This window comes from Arachis stenosperma, chromosome 1, assembly GCF_014773155.1.
Source record: "Arachis stenosperma cultivar V10309 chromosome 1, arast.V10309.gnm1.PFL2, whole genome shotgun sequence".
In the NCBI taxonomy this organism is placed as follows: domain Eukaryota; kingdom Viridiplantae; phylum Streptophyta; class Magnoliopsida; order Fabales; family Fabaceae; genus Arachis; species Arachis stenosperma.
In genome coordinates, this window is record NC_080377.1 from 117,313,667 (window position 1) to 117,331,184 (window position 17,518).

Sequence of the window (17,518 nt, forward strand, 5' to 3'; positions counted from 1 at the left end):
ATGTTCATCAAATAAAAATATTGAATAATAATTTAAAACACCACACTTTCTCATTGAGTTCATCATGTTCAACAAGACATTATTGAACTCATCAAGCAGCTAGCAGGATATTTATTACAAGCTAAGGTACAAACTTCCTTTAAGTACAAGACTCAAGATAAACAATAACAGCAGCAGCATCATACTACTCCTTCAATTCCATATTGATAGTAGTTTTGAAATGTTTTATTACATTCATAAATCAATACAGTTGTAAGACACTAAGACATTAACCAATATATTGGTAGCAAATACATTGATTTATGGATGTATTACAAAAGGTCAAAATGATTACAAGGAATATATAGGAAGAGTAAACAAGGAAATTTATAGTATTATATATCATGACATGTACTTTATGCACCTCTTCCTATCTGGTTGTCTTGATCCATTAATCTCTTGCAAAAACAAATCATTCTCTTGCAAATCAGATTCACTTCTCCATGTAAAAGATGATATCAGAGAACCATTCTCTTGCAAATCCGATTCACTTCTCTTTGTAAATGATTTCTCCTTTATAGTGTCCAAGATAGGCTTCCATGGCTGCTGCATTACCTTATAAACACTCCCTTTTTCTTCACCCATCACCCCAACAACACTATTTGAAGGAGAAGAAGTAATAATAGGATTCCAAACCTGTGTTTGGCAAGACAAAAAACCTTCTTTCATGGACTTATTTTTATTATTATTATTATTATTACTACTATAATCCAAACATGGCCTTGTTCTGGCAATTGCATTGAGCCTCTTAGCAAGTGAAGCCAAGTCAACAGGGGAAACATCAGCATGGAGAATTGAATATGGAAGCATGAAATAAATTTGACCAGGTTGAAGTTGTGCATCTTCCTTCAATGACATTGAAGATGAACAAGATGATAGAAGCTGAATTGCTGTGCAAACAAAGTACTGCTTTGTGCTGCTGCCTACACCAAAAATAACTTGTCCTGCTGAGATTGGTTCATCAAATTCTTCAACATGTCCATTCAGATGAACCACACGGATGCTCTTGAAATTTGAGGATGATCTTGCTCCACAAGAAAAACAAGCCCCCATTTTTTTCTCCTTCTCTCTGATAACTGATATGATGAATTGATGATTCTTTAATTTCACAAAAACGTTCTATGGAGTGTTGAGTTTTATAGTGATGCCTATTCGGCTTACATATGATAGAAAACTATGGAGGCCGTTGACTTTTTAAACTGAAAATGTATACTTATCAACATGTTACGTGTATAAAAAATATTAACTATTGAATAAAAAACGGTGAAAATTTACATGCAGTTAGTTAAGAATTGTTAGATTATAATTTATTTAAATCTATTAACTTCACATAAAAGATAAATGTACGTGAGTCTCTATCATAAAATATATATTAATATGTATATAATATTTTTGTAAAAATTTTGATGCATTCACGATCTACATCGTCATGCAATCATAACCGTTTTTTCAAATAATTATTTATGTGGTCAATATAAAAGATAATTATTTTTGTTAATGTGGCGTTATATAATTAGATATACGTGTGGCAATACATCAAAATTAAATTCAAATTTTATACTCAAGGTAAAATTCGGATGAATAATTCTAAATGTACAATAATAAAATTAGTTACTAATATAAAATATATCTTAAAATATAAAATATATATTAAAAATAAATTAAATAATATATATTTATATATAAATATATAATAACTAATATAATTGATTGATTTTAGTATGCATATCATTTTTGGATTTGAATTCTTGATATTATACACTTTTACCATTTAAATACTATTTAAAATTAAATATAAGGCTTATTTTTAGATATACAAACAGTAGGTTTAGTGTTATTAATTATTTGATATTTTGAATGGATAGATAAAGTGGATAAAATTTTCCTTTTTGGAAAATGAGATGGATGGCTTTTTCTTCTGACTTTGTCTGTGTATGTATATCTACCTCCATGCACCAATCAGTGACACGAAAGGCTACCTTTCTTTTTGTGCAACTTGCATGTCAACATGTGGTTCCATAATTAGCTTTTGCATCTATTAAAATTAACTATTAATATAAAATATATATTAAAATATAAATATATATTATAAATAAATTAAATTATATATATATTTATATATAAATATATAAATAACTGATTTTAATGATTAATTTTAATATACAAATAATATTTTTGTTAGGCTTTATATGATTGTTATTATTGTGCATTACTTTATTAGTAGAATAAGAAAGCTTAGCTTGTTGCCAAAAGGGAAATGGAGAATAAGCAACGACATGATCTCTAGGTTACTTGTTTAATTTACTAGTGAAGTTGACATCTTATCTTGTTTCATTAATTAATTCTGTTTTATTATACATGTGATAATGCATGTCAAGTTTGAATAGTAGTGTTATTTTAATGATTATATATTCAAGTTTCAAAACAACATAGTACTTTTTTTTTCTTTTTTAAATTGGTGGTGTAAATCAATTCGTTCATAAACAAGATAGCGTTTAGCACTTGGTCCAAATACAATCAATTAACAGACATTAGTTTAAGTATTTATAATATCACACATTTAATGAGTTTAATATGTGTATATTATCGTTTTATATGGTTGTATAATTACATTCGTTTTTTTATAATTATTTATGTAATTAATATAAAATATAATTATTTTTATTAATATAATATTATATAATTAAAAATATATATAATTATTTTACATTGATAACCTATTAAAATTAAATTCCACACTTAATATGCAAAAATAGTATGAAAAAAAAAGAAGAAGAAGAAAGCATAGGTAGTAGTTTGTATGGTTGCGGCATTGAAACCAATTATTAAACTTAGTTTGCATGCAATGATTTAAGTATCCTCCACCACTTGGCTTTTGACTTTTTGTTATTAAAAGGTGGAGAAGGGATAGAATCAGCTAAGGTTAATTATTAAACTTTTATCATTAAAAAGTCAGGTTTACTCGAAAACTTGACTTGTTAACCAGCTTATTAATAAACGAAACAATTAAATAAATAAGTATTAATAATTTTTCTTCATATACTTTTGACAAAAATTAATAAATAAATAGTAAATAATGAAAATTTTAATTTAAAAATTTAGAATTTAATAATAATTAAATAATGAAAGTTTAGAATTTAGTATTGTCGCATTTGAAATTAAAGAGCTAGCAAATTAAATGTAGCTCAATATAACATGTATATTAATAATTTGACAAACTCGCAACTTTGTCGGTTTTGTGTTGCTTGCCCTTGGACTTGGTATCTAAATTTGACCGATATGGACATGCATTAATTAGAATCGTGATATATATAGTGTGAAAATGAATATAATTATTAATTATATACAAAATGGACATTATGAGTGTGGCCGCCTAATTATTGTATTTTGTTTGTAAGTTTATGATTTGATATTTTGATTCAATCTAAGGACTTGTTTTTATTTTAGGGAAATGTACGTAAATAAATAAAAGGAGTGAAAGGTTTATGTGATTGCAACAATTGAAATTTCATTATCTGTATGTCCATTTTTGATATTATGTAATTTGTGGGAACTAGTAAACTGTGGCAACTAATACCGGTTTAGTAAGGAGAAGTTTTGAACGTAAATTATGGTAGGCCACCACAGTTTAGGAAGGCAAAAATAAACTCAAAAAACCTATAGTCAGTCACGGTTTATGAAAGATTTTTTAAGTTCATAAATTCTTGTAGGCAGCCACGGTTTATGTGGAGAAGAATTCTAGAAATATATGAGCAAGATTGAAGCTTGTGAAGAGATCATTATCACACAATGGCAAGTGAGGAAGAGAGTTTTCTTGTGTTAGTGCATTGCTCTGGGAAAATTAAAAGAAACAAAAAATATGGTGTCAAGTTCATCGACAGAGAACCGTTGAGTGTATTCATCAATTCATCAAACACTTTGTCCGATGTAAAGAACAGCATCTTGCAGAAGTTTGGGGTATTTGGGAGCAAGTGGGTGAAAAAGCTATTCTACAAGATTCCAATCACAGTTGTGTCGACCGGTGTTAAGTATGATACGTTTGTGCTAGGGGCTGATGAAGATATTAGGGTTCTGTTTCATTGTGTTAGGAGTTTTCCGGAGGTCAGAATACACGAGCTATATGCGAAGTTGGAGGTTGGTGTCGATAGTTCTGGGGTATCAGCTCCAATTCATAGCTCGACTGCCGCCGGCGGTACGTCTAGTTTGATGCCTGCGGCCGGGCCATCTGTTCTGCGGCTTGCATCCCCTTCCTTTGCGGCTGATTTAGATCGAACGGAGGCAGTTGGTTCTGTACCGTTGGAGAATCCTGGGGTCTGGCAACAGGCATTTGAGGCGGATACCGGTGGTGGCATAATTCATGAAGAACAAGGCTTCGGGGAACCTGATCGAGTAGAGAATGCAATGCGGGACGATGACTCTGACCAGGAGCCTGTAGATATCATTGGGGACAGTGATGATGACACAGGTCCCAATTCACATGCACATCATGGGCCTTTAAGTTCTGGCACACAGCAGTACCCTTCACACTTCTCTACTCTAAACTTGGAGGTTCTGGGTCAACAGGCGGACGGAGGTGCTACAATTGGGGATTCTTCTACAGAATTTCAGATTGGGTAATCGTTCCAAAATAAAGATGAAGTTGTTCTGAGTGTGAAGGACTATAGCATCCGTCGAGGTTTTGAGTACCGAGTCTTGGAATCGGATCATCTGAAGTATCATGGAAAATGCAAGGAGTTTGACAAGGATTGTAGTTGGTTGATTCGGATATCGCTTCGTGCACAAAAGGGCACTTGGGAGGTTAGGAGGTACAACGGTCCGCACACTTGCTTGGCCACCTCCATTTCCAGTGATCACTGTCAGCTTGATTACCACGTTATCTGTGCGAAGATTTTTTCGTTGGTTAGGGCGGATGCTGCGGTAACGATAAAGGTCTTGCAACAAGCAACAGAAGCTGATTATGGGTTCATGCCTAGTTACAGAAAGGTTTGGATGGCAAAACAGAAAGCAGTAGCACAAATATATGGAGATTGGGAAGAGTTTCAACAAGTTCGATGGCAGTTTCAGCCTCTCTTCAACAAGTTCGACGGCAGTTTCAGCCTCTCTTAATTTATCTTTGAGAAAACCATTTTCAGCTTTAAGAATGGTGATTTGTTGTTCAAGATCTTGGTTATCAAGCAAGAAGCATTTAATTTTTTCAGAAAGGAAGTCTATCATAAGATGAAGATCTTCAGTATTAGGGTTATGAAAGACTACCTGTTCAATGTGATCTGCCATGAGACATGTTTGGGACTTGGTTTCTGATTCTTCATCATCCTCTGAGTCATTTTCCAAGTCCTCCCAGGAAGCCATCAGTCCTTTCTTCTTTCCCTTCTTCGACTTTTTCTCCTTCTTTAACTTAGGGCAATCTGATTTGAAATGCCCAGCCTCCTTGCAGTTGTAGCATGTCACCTTGCTGAAATCTTTCTTTTGTTTTCTTGAGCTGCTTCCCTTGCTTCTTTCTTTGAGCTTCACCATTTTTCTGAATTTTTTTGGTAAACAACACAAATTCATTTTCAGAGGAGTTATCACTGGATTCATCATCCAAAGGGTTAGAAACATATGTAAGAGCTATTCCTTTTCTTTTTGAATCTTTTTCAAATAAGTGTTTTCAAAAGCAAGTAAATTTCCTCTCAAGTCATCATATGTCATAGAATCAAGACCACTACTCTCAGATATTATCAATGCTTTTGTTTCCCACTCTTTTGTAAGACATCTTAAAACTCTCCTCACAAGCACAGATTCAGGATACTTAATCCCCATAGCATCCAAGCCAACAATGATAGTGTTGAATCTTTCAAACATTTCATCTATTGATTCTCCTTCCTTCATTGTGAACATTTCATATTCTCTGTTCAGCATATATATCCTTGTCTTCTTTACTATGGTGGTTCCTTCATGAGTGACTTGAAGTTTGTCCCAGATTACCTTTGTCGTTGTGCATCGTGATACCCGTTGGTATTCCTCAAAGCTAATTGCACAGTTGAGCAAGTTGATAGCCTTGGCATTGAGCTCCACCTTCTTTCTGTCTTTTTTGGTCCAACTAGCTTCTGGTTTAAGAGAGATTACTCCTTTAGCACTTGTGACGGTTGGAAATTGAGGACCCTCCAGGGTGATCTTTCATAGTCTGTAATATACTGCTTGCACAAAAATCTTCATTCTCTCCTTCCAATAGGTGTAGTTCTTCCCATTGAAAAGAGGAGGTCTGTTACTTGACTGTCCTTCTGTCAGATTGTAGGACACCAGATTTGAGCCACTGTTTTCTGCCATTTGGATCTTTTCTCTAAGCTGCAAAGCTTGATCTCTTTGAGACCAAGATCTGATACCAATTGATGGTTTATTAGTGGCTAAGAGAAGGGGGGTTGAATCTTAGCCCATTTTTTACTTAATAACAGTTGCTATCCTTTGAAAAACTTGAGGAGATATTTTTTGTTTTTGTCTCATGCCTAGTCATGAGAATTTTTCTTTTTGTCTCGTAACCAGCCAAGAGATATTTTTCAATTTTTTCTCCTATGCAGCAGAAACAAAAATGGAGTAGAAGAGAGAGAAAATCACACCAAGATGTATTCTGGTTCAGCTACTAAGTGCAATGCAGCCTACATCCAGTCTCCATCACAACAATGATGGAATTTCACTATAATCATGATTACATACACCAATTCTCCCTAGGAACTACCATTCCTATTCGGGACAAGTCCAGAATCTAACCCCAATCCTAAACTTGACTTGGTCACCTACCAAGCTTTCAACTGCTAAGTGCTAACCCAACTTGTAAGGGAATTCCCACAGAATCATGAAACACAACACAGATGTACAAATGACCTCTAAGGTCATCTATGGCTTGTTCTTTTAATTTTGTATACTCTGTCTTTTTCTGCTCTATGACTTTTTCATACAAACCTCACTGTTTGTCTTTTTCCATGAGACTCAAGACAGACAAAACTAAACAGAAAAATTACAAAATAAAAACATTGAAGGAGAAGAACTTCTATTAGCTTGGGTAGCTATAGGAACATTGTGCTTTTTTTTCTTTTTCTTGCCTCAAACCCTGGCTATTTTCCCTTATTTATAGAAAGGGAAGCCTCCAAGGTTGAAGCTCTTGAACCGAGCCAACTTCTTCTTCTTCATGCAAAACCGGTTCGGCTAGAGAGAGAGGAGAAGAAACCGAATGCTATAACCAACATGCAATTACCTCTATGTCTTCCCTTTACACCAAGCTTCGTCAATCCGGGCCTTCCATCTTGACTTGCTCTCCAAGAAGGATTCCTAGCCCTTGATGAGTTCTTGATGATGACAGCTTCTTCTGCTCTAACTTCTGCCTCTTTCCCCACGTAGCTACAGTAGCTACCTCCTGTGGTGGTTGATTAAAAGCTGAGACAAGCCATCTCTCCAAAGATCTTCTTCCTCTGACCGAAGTGGATCTCCACCATTTTTGGTTATGGAGAGCTTGAGATTACTTCACCACATCTTACCTTTTGTGATAAAGATCTTAGCCACTCCATACCTCTGATTTACTTTTTCTTGACGCCATCATCACCATGGCCTTGCTACTAGCTTCATCTACCTTCTTCTGATAGCTTGTGGTGTCTTCCATTTTCTCTGTGAAGTGACCGAAGCTTGAAGAGAGAAGAGAGAAATTGAAATGCTTTTAGTGGAGCTAAGAAAGAGAATGAAAATGAATTAATTGTTTCAAAACCCATGCTTAGTAGCGTGTAATACACTTAAAGCAATCAAATCACTTTTTCACTTTCTCTTTCTTATTTCCAATGTCTGCATTAAGTGCATTTAATCAAAATTTGAAATCCATCAAAAGATGAATATGATATCCGTGGAAGCATGCATGGTTTCCTCTTTCTTATTTTTCCAAATTGGACCAAGCTAGTGGATCTCTTCTTCAAAGAGTTGATTTGGGCTCATAATAATTAAATTTGACCCAACAAGTATAATAACAATTCAGCCACAGCATCTAACATTTTTGATAACCAAGGCTGATCTTCTTTAATATCTTGGGTTTGCTATTCGGCCCGGCAGCAAACTCTGCATAACAACAAATTATTAATTAGTAAATATAACATGAAGATCAAATTAATAATTTTGTAATTAATTGTATTAATAATGTTTGGTCATCACTAATTTAATTTGAAGTTTTCCAAACTCATCAAAACTCTAAACATTCATACCTCTCCCTCAAACTCTCTCAACCACCGAGCTACAACAATTTTGGTTTGGCACAAATGATATCCGTAATGACTATCCATGGATTATGTATTTATAATACTCTCAATGTAAACCGTGGTAGCTAGGAGAGGTTTATGTTCAGAGCTCTTTCTTCATAAACCGTGGTGACCAAGCACGGTTTATGGCTAGCTGTATTCTTTCATAATCCGTGGCGAGCAGCCACAGTTTATGCTCAACCTTTTCCAATTGAAATCCGTTGAAGCCTCCCACGGTTTATGAAGAAATAAGAAACTATGGCTAGCTCCCACGATTTACATAGTAATCAAAACAAGACACTCACGTAAGGACTTTCCAAATGTTGTATATAGGTAAAGGTTTCTCTCATTTTATTTATTTAAGCACATTGTCCTTTATTTTATTTTATCATTGTACATATGTTAAAAATAAATGGTATGCTCTTGGTCATTTAGTATTTAATTATTTACTACTTAGCATCAACAAGTTAAGTTCCAAAGTGATTTTTGAGTTGACATTATATATCAAAATAGATTTTAAAATTTTAATTATATTAATTATAATTTTAAAATTGTAAAAAGTATATTATATTAGTCTTTGATTTATTTTTTATTAATAATATATTAACATAATTTGATAATGTAGGTATATCAATTTATGATTTGATTACGTATAATAATATAATAACGGATTGATTAATGACATATAATATGCTGATGTAGACAATTGTATCACGTCACAATACTATTTTGGCCACATATCACCCGTCACAAATATTGTTCGTCCACGTGTCTTCGTCATTCTTACATATACACCAAATTAGACATTGAATTTGTATTAAGAAATTCATTTTAGTCCTGAAATTAAATAGCTTATACTAAATTAATCTCTTTACTGATTTTTTCTCATTTTTTTATAAATCTAAAATTTTTAAAATTTTTTTGCACTAATTTTAATTTTATTTTTCACATTTATTTAAATATTGTTACCTAGATTTTTTTTATCAATAATAGGCTTACCATTGTAATTATTTTTTAGTAAAATTACATAAAAAGTACATAATATATAAGATGTAATAACTCAACAAATATTTTTTAAGGAGATTTTTCATTATCTTCACAATGAGAAGAACTTGTTTTTCTCCCTCTTTTAATCTTTCTGATTCATCAAACCATCAACATCACAGCTTGAATAGCTTAAGACATGAAATTTTTTCATGGTGTTTGAATGTTTGATAAATGCCTGAACTAAAATGTCTATTTCAATATTTTAGCACTCCGTTGTTGGCGCAACATCACGTGGCGCAACAGGATAGTCATCTGGCGCAGCATCAAGATGATACACCTCCGAGACCCAAGTAGAGCCTGTAGCCTCTAATGGCAGCATCCCACAACTCTTCTTCATTTTCTAGGTTACTATACACCATCACACGGTTGGGAACGCGCAGCTCAGCAATGTAACGAAATTCTCGGAGGTGACAAACGGTAAATCTCACATCATCCACAGTACCTCTCCACACTCACTGCACCATGAAAAAAATCTCATGTCCTAAGCTATTCAAGTTGTGATGTTGATGGTTTAATGAACCAAAAGGGATTAAGAGAAGGAGAAAAATAAGTTCTTCTCATTACTGAAGAAAATGAAAAATCTCCTTCGAAAATATTTGTTGAGTTATTACATCTTATATACTATGTACTTTTTATGTACTTTGATGAACCAGAAGGGATTAAGAGAGGAAGAAAAATAAGTTCTTTTTATTGTTGAAGAGAATGAAAAATCCCATTTTAAAAATATTTGTTGAGTTATTATACCTTATATATTATGTACTCTTTATGTACTCTCACTAAAAAATAATTACAATGGTAAGCCTATTATTGATAAAGAAATAATCTAGGTAACACCGTCCCGCAAGCTAGAATTGTGTAAATCTAATAATCCTAACTTGAAAACATTAGTAAGAAAAGGACCCGGTGGCAGAGCTTTGGTAAGAAAATCAGCAAGTTGATCCTTATAACGAATTGACATAAGATGAATGAGACCAGACAAATACTTTTCACGAACAATGTGGTAGTCCACTTCAATGTGTTTAGTTCTTTCATGAAAGATGGGATTATTGGCAATGTGAATGACTGACTGGTTGTCCCATAATAGAGTGATAGACTTTTGAAGCGGCAAGCCAATGAAATTCATTAAGAAAGATAACCAATTAGCTTCACAAGTGGCAACAGCAAGAGAGTTATATTCAGCTTCTGGACTTGGCAACTGTGGTTTGCTTCTTACTCTTCTGGCTAATGAGAGAGTTCCCAAGCATGAAGCAATAACTGGAAACGGAGCGACGAGTATCGGCACAGGTAGCCCAGTCAGTGTCAGCAAATCCAGTGAGATGCAGATTAAAAGTAGAGGAGAAGAAAAGACCAGTTGCAGGTCGGCCTTTTAAATATCGGAGTATGCAAAAAGCAGTCTATAGGTGAGAAGTGGTTGCACAATCCAAAAATTAGCTCAAACGTCCCACAACATAAGAGATATCGGGTCTAGTATTTGTGAGGTAAAGGAGTCGGCCGATGAGCTGTTTGTAAATAGTGTTGTCTGTTAAAATGGTATAGAGAGAGGCTTGCAATCTAGATAACCAAAATTTCTGAGAAGGTCCATGGTGTACTTCCGCTGATAAATGTGAATTCCAGAGTTAGAGCGTGCTACTTCCATTCCCAAGAAGTATTTGAGATCACCAAGATCCTTTATTTTGAATTTGTCATCTGAATTTTATTTGATGGAATTAATTTCACCAATGTCATTCCCAGTTAAAACCAAGTCATCAACATATACTAGAATGGCAGTGAAGCTTTCAGATTGTTTCTTAATGAAGAGTGAATGATCATAAAAAAAAATAACTTATAACCGGCATCCATAAGAGTTTGAGTGAGCTTAATGTTCCATTGTCTGCTTGCTTGCTTAAGCCCATATAGAGACTTTTGTAATTTACAAACCAAACCTGGTTGTGACACAGCCAAATCGGGTGGTATCTTCATATAAACTTTCTTATCCAAATCTCCATGAAGGAAGGCAGTGTTGACGTCCAGCTGTTTCAAATGCCATTTCTTTGCCGCTGCTAATGCTAACATTACTCGTAGGGTAGTCATTTTGACAAATGGACTAAAAGTATTACCGTAATCTACTCCTTATACTTGAGTGAATCCTTTTGCAACTAGTCTCGCTTTGTGCCTCTCTATGGTGCCATTAGGATTGAATTTTACCTGAAAAACCTATTTGCAACTAGCCTCGCTTTGTGTCTGGGTTAGGTACCAGATGTGTCGGGTTCTGACAAAATAACCGACGCGTGAGCTCACGGCCACTAGGATAGACATTCATCATATGCATATGTGTGCTTTGTTTGCTATGCATTAATTGGGAATGCCTATTTGATTATATTATGCTAATTGTTGTAATTGTTACTTGAACTACTTTTTTCCTGCCTGTGCTTGCCTTGTCTGTTTGTTTGTCTGTGCGATTTATCAGAGATGAAGGTATGGAGGAAAGGAGGAAAGACTTAGAGTTACGATTAAGTTAAGTTATACTTAGATATCCTTAGAAGACCACCCTTTTACGGGTTCTGTTTAATACTTTTAAGCTTTATAATCTGAGTGCCGTCATTCTAGGATTGCCTCTGGTATTCCCAAAACCTTATATATTATGTGTGTGACACCTTTACCATGCTGAGAACCTCCGATTCTCACCCCCATATTGTGTTGTTATTTTTCAGATACAGGTCGAGAGGCACCTCAGTAGGCGTCTGGACTTTTGAAGCGGAGTGGTTTCTGGGTTTCTTTTGTAGTATAGTCAATGCATATATGTACTTAATTTTCTCCCCGCATATCTTGTTTATTTTGTTTCCTCTTAAATGTTAAGGAGAGCTAGGGTTTTATCTCTGTATTTCAGGCATTTTGGGACATGTATATATGTATGTATGTATGTATGTATGTATATAAATTTCCTCCGGCCAGCCTTAGTTTCGCAGGTTGAGTTAGGAGCTTGTTATTTTGTACCCTTAATCCTCTGCTCTTATCTCTTGTACCATATGTTAGTGAACTTTAGCTTTCTTCTCTTGCAAGTAATCTTTATTTTTGAGCGTTGCGTTTTTAATTTTGCGATTTTGATTTATCTATTCTTCAAGACTCTTAGAATATTGCATTCTTTCAATTATTAAACGTATTATATTTTATTTTAGAGGTCGTAATACCACACCACCTCTATTTTACGACTTAAGCATAAAGGTCTGTGTGATAAGGTGTTACATAACACATGTCATTAATAGTCTATTTTATCAAATCATGTTAGTATATTGTTAATGAAAAATAAATAAAAAATTAACATACTATAGTTTTATCAATTTTAAAAATATAATTAACATAATTAAAATTTCAAAAACGATTTTGTTACGCAATGCCAATCTTAAAGACACTTGTTTAACTCTAGCATCAACTTTTACTTGTAGGGTTTTGTTTTTCTCGTGCAAAACTATATGCTATTAATTTACTTGCTATTTTTTAAAATAAAATAAAATAAAATAAAAATTTGATCCATATATTTTACTTACTTTAAACTCTTTTTAATCCCAACTGAGTTTAAGAAGTGAAAATTAAGATGTAATTATTTTTATATAAAATTAATGATAATAATTATTAAATAATTTAATAAATTTAATTAAATTATTATTTAATAATTTTAATTTACTAATTTTACATAAAAATATTTGCATGTGATTTATTTTTCGGCCTAAGATATTCGTGTCCAATTGTCCATTATATTTCTAATCATTATTGGTGTTGAGTGCTGAATGTGACCTATTTTAAAAGAGAATTTTTTTTATTTATTTATGGAATAAATAGTTTCTCCATATCATTCATCTCATTTTAAGGACATGTATCAAGAAGTAAAATTTGTAGTGAGCATTTAGATAAAAATATTTTTATACAAAAATAATAGTTAAAAATTATTAAATAATTTAATACATTTAATTAAGTTATTTAACACACGACATGTAAATATCTTAATTATAGTGTAATAACCAAATTTTATAACTTGTCTAAAGAATTTTTTTGGATGAACTTGTCTAAAGATTTTGAAAGTGAGTGATATGGAGTGATGTTAATTGGGCTAAAAGGAAACATTTGGGCCTCATCATCGATTGTGCCAGGCAATAATTGTCGAATAGGATAGGCCCAATAGAACAATCCCATGTTTTTATTGGCACACTATAAAATTTAGGTCTTGACAAAAATAAAGTTTGGAGTTTTGATCTGATATGAGTACTCTCTTCCACTCCCTTTACACATAAACAAAGTGACAAAAACCGATTAACTAATAACAACTCTTTAAATAAAATTTCGATCTACCACAGATTAATTCTTAATCTGCCGAATTTGAGAATACCGTAAAAAACTACAAAAGAAAACAAACCAAATTGCCACTAAATTTAACCATAAACTTTAGTTCATATATTATTCAAACCCCCTCCCTCCCTTCCCAGTCTCTCGTTTTTATTTTGGTAACTTGAGCTGTATTTGTGGTCAAAGTTCAATTGTAATTAGGTTTAGGAGTCTTCATTGTGTAATAGATTAGTGTTTAATAATGATGCATATGTGAGGTACGTAATAGTATAACCAGGGGCGGAACTAGATAAAATATTAAAAAAGGACAAAAAATATTTACACAATAAAATAAGACTAAAATAAAATTTAAAAAAAAGACTAAACTGAAATTTAAATATAATTTACATGTAAAAAATTAAAATTAGAGAGGGACCGTTGCCCCCTTTCCTTATACCTGGCTCCGCCTCTGAGTATAACAAAACTAATTGCATGTCTATAAATAGGTTATAAAATAAAACTTATCATGATATTTGATGAGGTCGTTTATATGAATCATTGAATCGGCTTCTTTCCATTTTTTATTTCTTTTTTTTTTTAATTAGCAAATGGCATTTGTGGGAGAATTACAAGTTGAAAAACCACCGAGTCTTCGAACCTTGGTGATGACGGCCATAACACGGAAGTAACTGCTACGTTTTAAAAAATTTACCGTCAAAAATCTAACATCATAATTAGTCAATTGATTTTTTAATTAAATTATTTGTATAAAATAAATCGTTTTTTTTTAAACCAAATAATACGTATTATCCATCTAAAAATAACTTCATGTGAAATCGACTACAGATGAATTTAGAAATAACTTCATGTGAAGTCGACTAATGTGAAGTCGACTATAAATGAGTTTAAATAGAAATTCAGGTGTAGTTGACTTCACGTAAAATTCACTTATTATTTAATCAATTAAATCTCGTACTTTTCTTAATTGATTACTTTATCTTACACACCTTGGTCGCTGCTCATTAAACGTTTAACAAAAATTACTAAACAGAATAAAAGTTTTCTGAGTGAAAGTTTCCAATCTAATCTTAGTGAAGTTATTAAATGAGGTAGAGATTAATAAGTGCCAGCGTCACGTCTAGTAGTCTACGGTTTGAATGTTTAATTAATTTAAGAATATCAACGACAATATAATAAAAATTAATCATCATAAGTAGTATATACTAAAATTATAAAATAGATATTTATATATAAATATAAAATAACTGATTTAATGACTGAATTTTCAGGCATTATGTGTTTAAAATAGGACTCGGTAAACTTTTTGCTTGAACTTCATGTATAGTGTCGTATAAACCTTTTTTTGACCAATGGAACACAAAAACGAAAATTTCAAACTTCAATTTGTTTAATTTAGGATAATTTAGAATTTATTAGTATCATTTATTTTTCAGTACAACTTAGAAAGCGTCCACATACACGGAACGGAAGATGGATTTCATGAGACAAGCAAAATTCGGACTTGCTATATTTGTTCCACGCGATTAATTAATGTTATTCAGTATAAGAGTCAAATTAATTAATTTAATTAATTAATGGCAAATTGTTAATTTAATTTAATCATTGGCTCCACGCTTGCACAACGCTCACTGGCCCGACGCACGACTCCTTCAATTCTATGAAGCTTTTTCTCTTAACTTTTTTTTTCAGAATTTAATCCTGTTGTTACTTGATATTTATTCTATTAGTTAGAATTTGTTAATTTTAGCTATTATTTCTCTTTGTATAGAAAATTGTTAGTAGTAGGTTTGATTGCACATGTTGAGCTGTATAGTTAGTTAGAGTAGCTATAGCATTCTGTTAGAAGTAGTATTTGTATAAATAGCAAATTATAGCTTTGTATTCTTTGAGTCTCATCATTATAAAAGTTCAATTCTCAATTCCTTCTTGACTTCTCTGTTCTTGTTCTTCTCCATGCTCACATGTAAATTTAACATGGTGCGGTGAGCGTGGATGGAGGAACGTTGAGATCCTGATTGAAGGATGAGAAACTTGCTCTCTAATTCACAATTCGTTGACGTGATTAGAGAAGGATGATGAGTCCAGCTTTACAGTTGAAACGCTCGTTCGCTGTTCTTGACTCGTGAATTTTATTTTTCCCCTTTTCCTTCTCTCTTTTCTTCATACCTATTTGAAATCTCAGCATCCGCTCTTCTTCTTCATCTATTTCTTTTCTTCTTCTTTCTTGAACTCACACCGTAGAGTTTGATGCGATGGACATGCAGCAATTCGCAGCGTTCTTTAGTCAAGTGGCACAGATCCAGAGCCATTTCAGTCAAGTGGCACAGATCCAGAGCCATATCAACAAGACAAGTCCGAATCAAGATCTCTCAAGCCCCTATTATATACTTCCTTCTGAAAATCCAGGTATATCTATTACCAATGTAATTCTTACTGGTTCAAATTACAGTGCGTGGAGCAAAGCTATGACTAATGCTCTTACATCCAAAAATAAAATTGAATTTATTGATGGCACTATCCTGAAACCTGAGAAAACTGATCATAATTTCAAGGCATGGCAACGATGCAATACCTATGTAGTTGTTTGGATTAACCTTTCCCTTAGTCCAGAAATCTATCAGAGTGTTCTTTGGAACAACATAGGTTACGAATTATGGAATGACCTTAAGCATCGCTACTATCAGGGTGATAGGTTTCGAGTAGCTGAATTGAATGAGGAGATTTATGCATTAAAACAAGGGGATTTATCTGTTACAGCTTATTTTGCCAAACTGAAAAATCTTTGGGAAGAGATTGATGATTTTAGAAGTATACCTGGTTGCGATTGTGCTAAATGTGAATGTGGCTTAGGCATTGTTAGGCAACACAGGGAAGAGGACAGAGTCACCAAGTTTTTGCGTGGTCTTGGAGAACAATATTCCACTGTTAAGTCACAGGTTATGTTAATGGATGATTTGCCTAGTGTGAATAGAATTCTGTCAATGATCACTCAGCAAGAAAGGCAGCTGTTCAGCTTTGATAATGCCTTAGATGCTAAGATTCTGGCAGCCTCTTCTCAGTCTGATAACAAAGGTAGAAATCCATTTAAAAAGGGGCAAAATCGCATCAAATTGCAGTGCACTCATTGTGGAAAATCAGGACACATTGTGGATAATTGCTATAAGAAGCATGGTTATCCACCTAACTTCAAACCCCGGTTTGAGAAAAAGTCTCCTGTCCTCAATTGTATAACTGCAGCAGACAATCCTGAAGATGAAAATGATGACTTTAGTGTTCCACAATTGGTTAGAGGTGAACCAACCATTAATGAATTCACTCCAGAGCAACGAGAAGCTCTTTTAGCCCTGCTCAGCAAGCAAGATGTGCCTCATTCTCATAGTGTCAACCAGATTTCAGCCAAAGCAAATCCTTCTCCTTATAAAGGTAGAATGGTAAACATTTTACAATTTGATTCTCATGTCAAAGCTCTAAATATTTCAATCAATAAACACAAGCCATGGGTACTTGACACTGGAGCTACTGACCATGTATCATATACCCTGGCAGATTTTCAAAATTACTTCAAAGTTGATCCAATTATTGTCAAATTACCTAATGGAGCACTCACTACTAGCTGCATCATGGGCACCATTATGTTTTCTGACAATCTTTTTCTCACTAATGCATTGTTTATTCCCACTTTTAACTTCAAACTCATATCAGTTTCGAAACTTACTGCATCTTTACATTGCAAAATGAGTTTTACTGACAAGGCTTGTGAGATACAGGATCTGCACACTTTGAAGATGATTGGTGCAGCTAGCAATGTTGATGGTTTGTACATTCTGCACAAAGAAGTCAAAGCTCTTCCTCACATCACAGCAACT

At 33.4% G+C, this 17,518-nt stretch overlaps 2 protein-coding genes across 2 annotated transcripts; one reads left to right on the forward strand and one right to left on the reverse strand.

Moving 5' to 3' along the window:
- Positions 1–3: 3 nt before the first annotated feature.
- Positions 4–1,179, reverse strand: LOC130939612 (uncharacterized). The gene has a single exon (XM_057867705.1). It carries the CDS (start codon positions 1,090–1,092, stop codon positions 382–384), a length of 711 nt encoding a protein of 236 aa, XP_057723688.1. The 5' UTR covers positions 1,093–1,179; the 3' UTR covers positions 4–381.
- A 2,649-nt stretch (positions 1,180–3,828) lies between these two features.
- On the forward strand, positions 3,829–5,145 carry LOC130984651 (uncharacterized). The gene is made up of 2 exons (XM_057907598.1): positions 3,829–4,612; positions 4,673–5,145. The coding sequence occupies exons 1-2, from the start codon at positions 3,829–3,831 to the stop codon at positions 5,143–5,145; spliced, it is 1,257 nt and encodes a 418-aa protein (XP_057763581.1).
- The last annotated feature ends 12,373 nt before the right edge of the window (positions 5,146–17,518 follow it).

Coding starts and splice junctions, on each gene's coding strand:
- LOC130939612 (XM_057867705.1), bottom strand. CDS start 1,092: ATGGGGGCTTGTTTTTCTTGTGGAGCAAGATCATCCTCAAATTTCAAG.
- LOC130984651 (XM_057907598.1), top strand. CDS start 3,829: ATGGCAAGTGAGGAAGAGAGTTTTCTTGTGTTAGTGCATTGCTCTGGG. Junction 4,613..4,672: donor GGGTCAACAGGCGGACGGAG/GTGCTACAATTG, acceptor TCCAAAATAAAG/ATGAAGTTGTTCTGAGTGTG.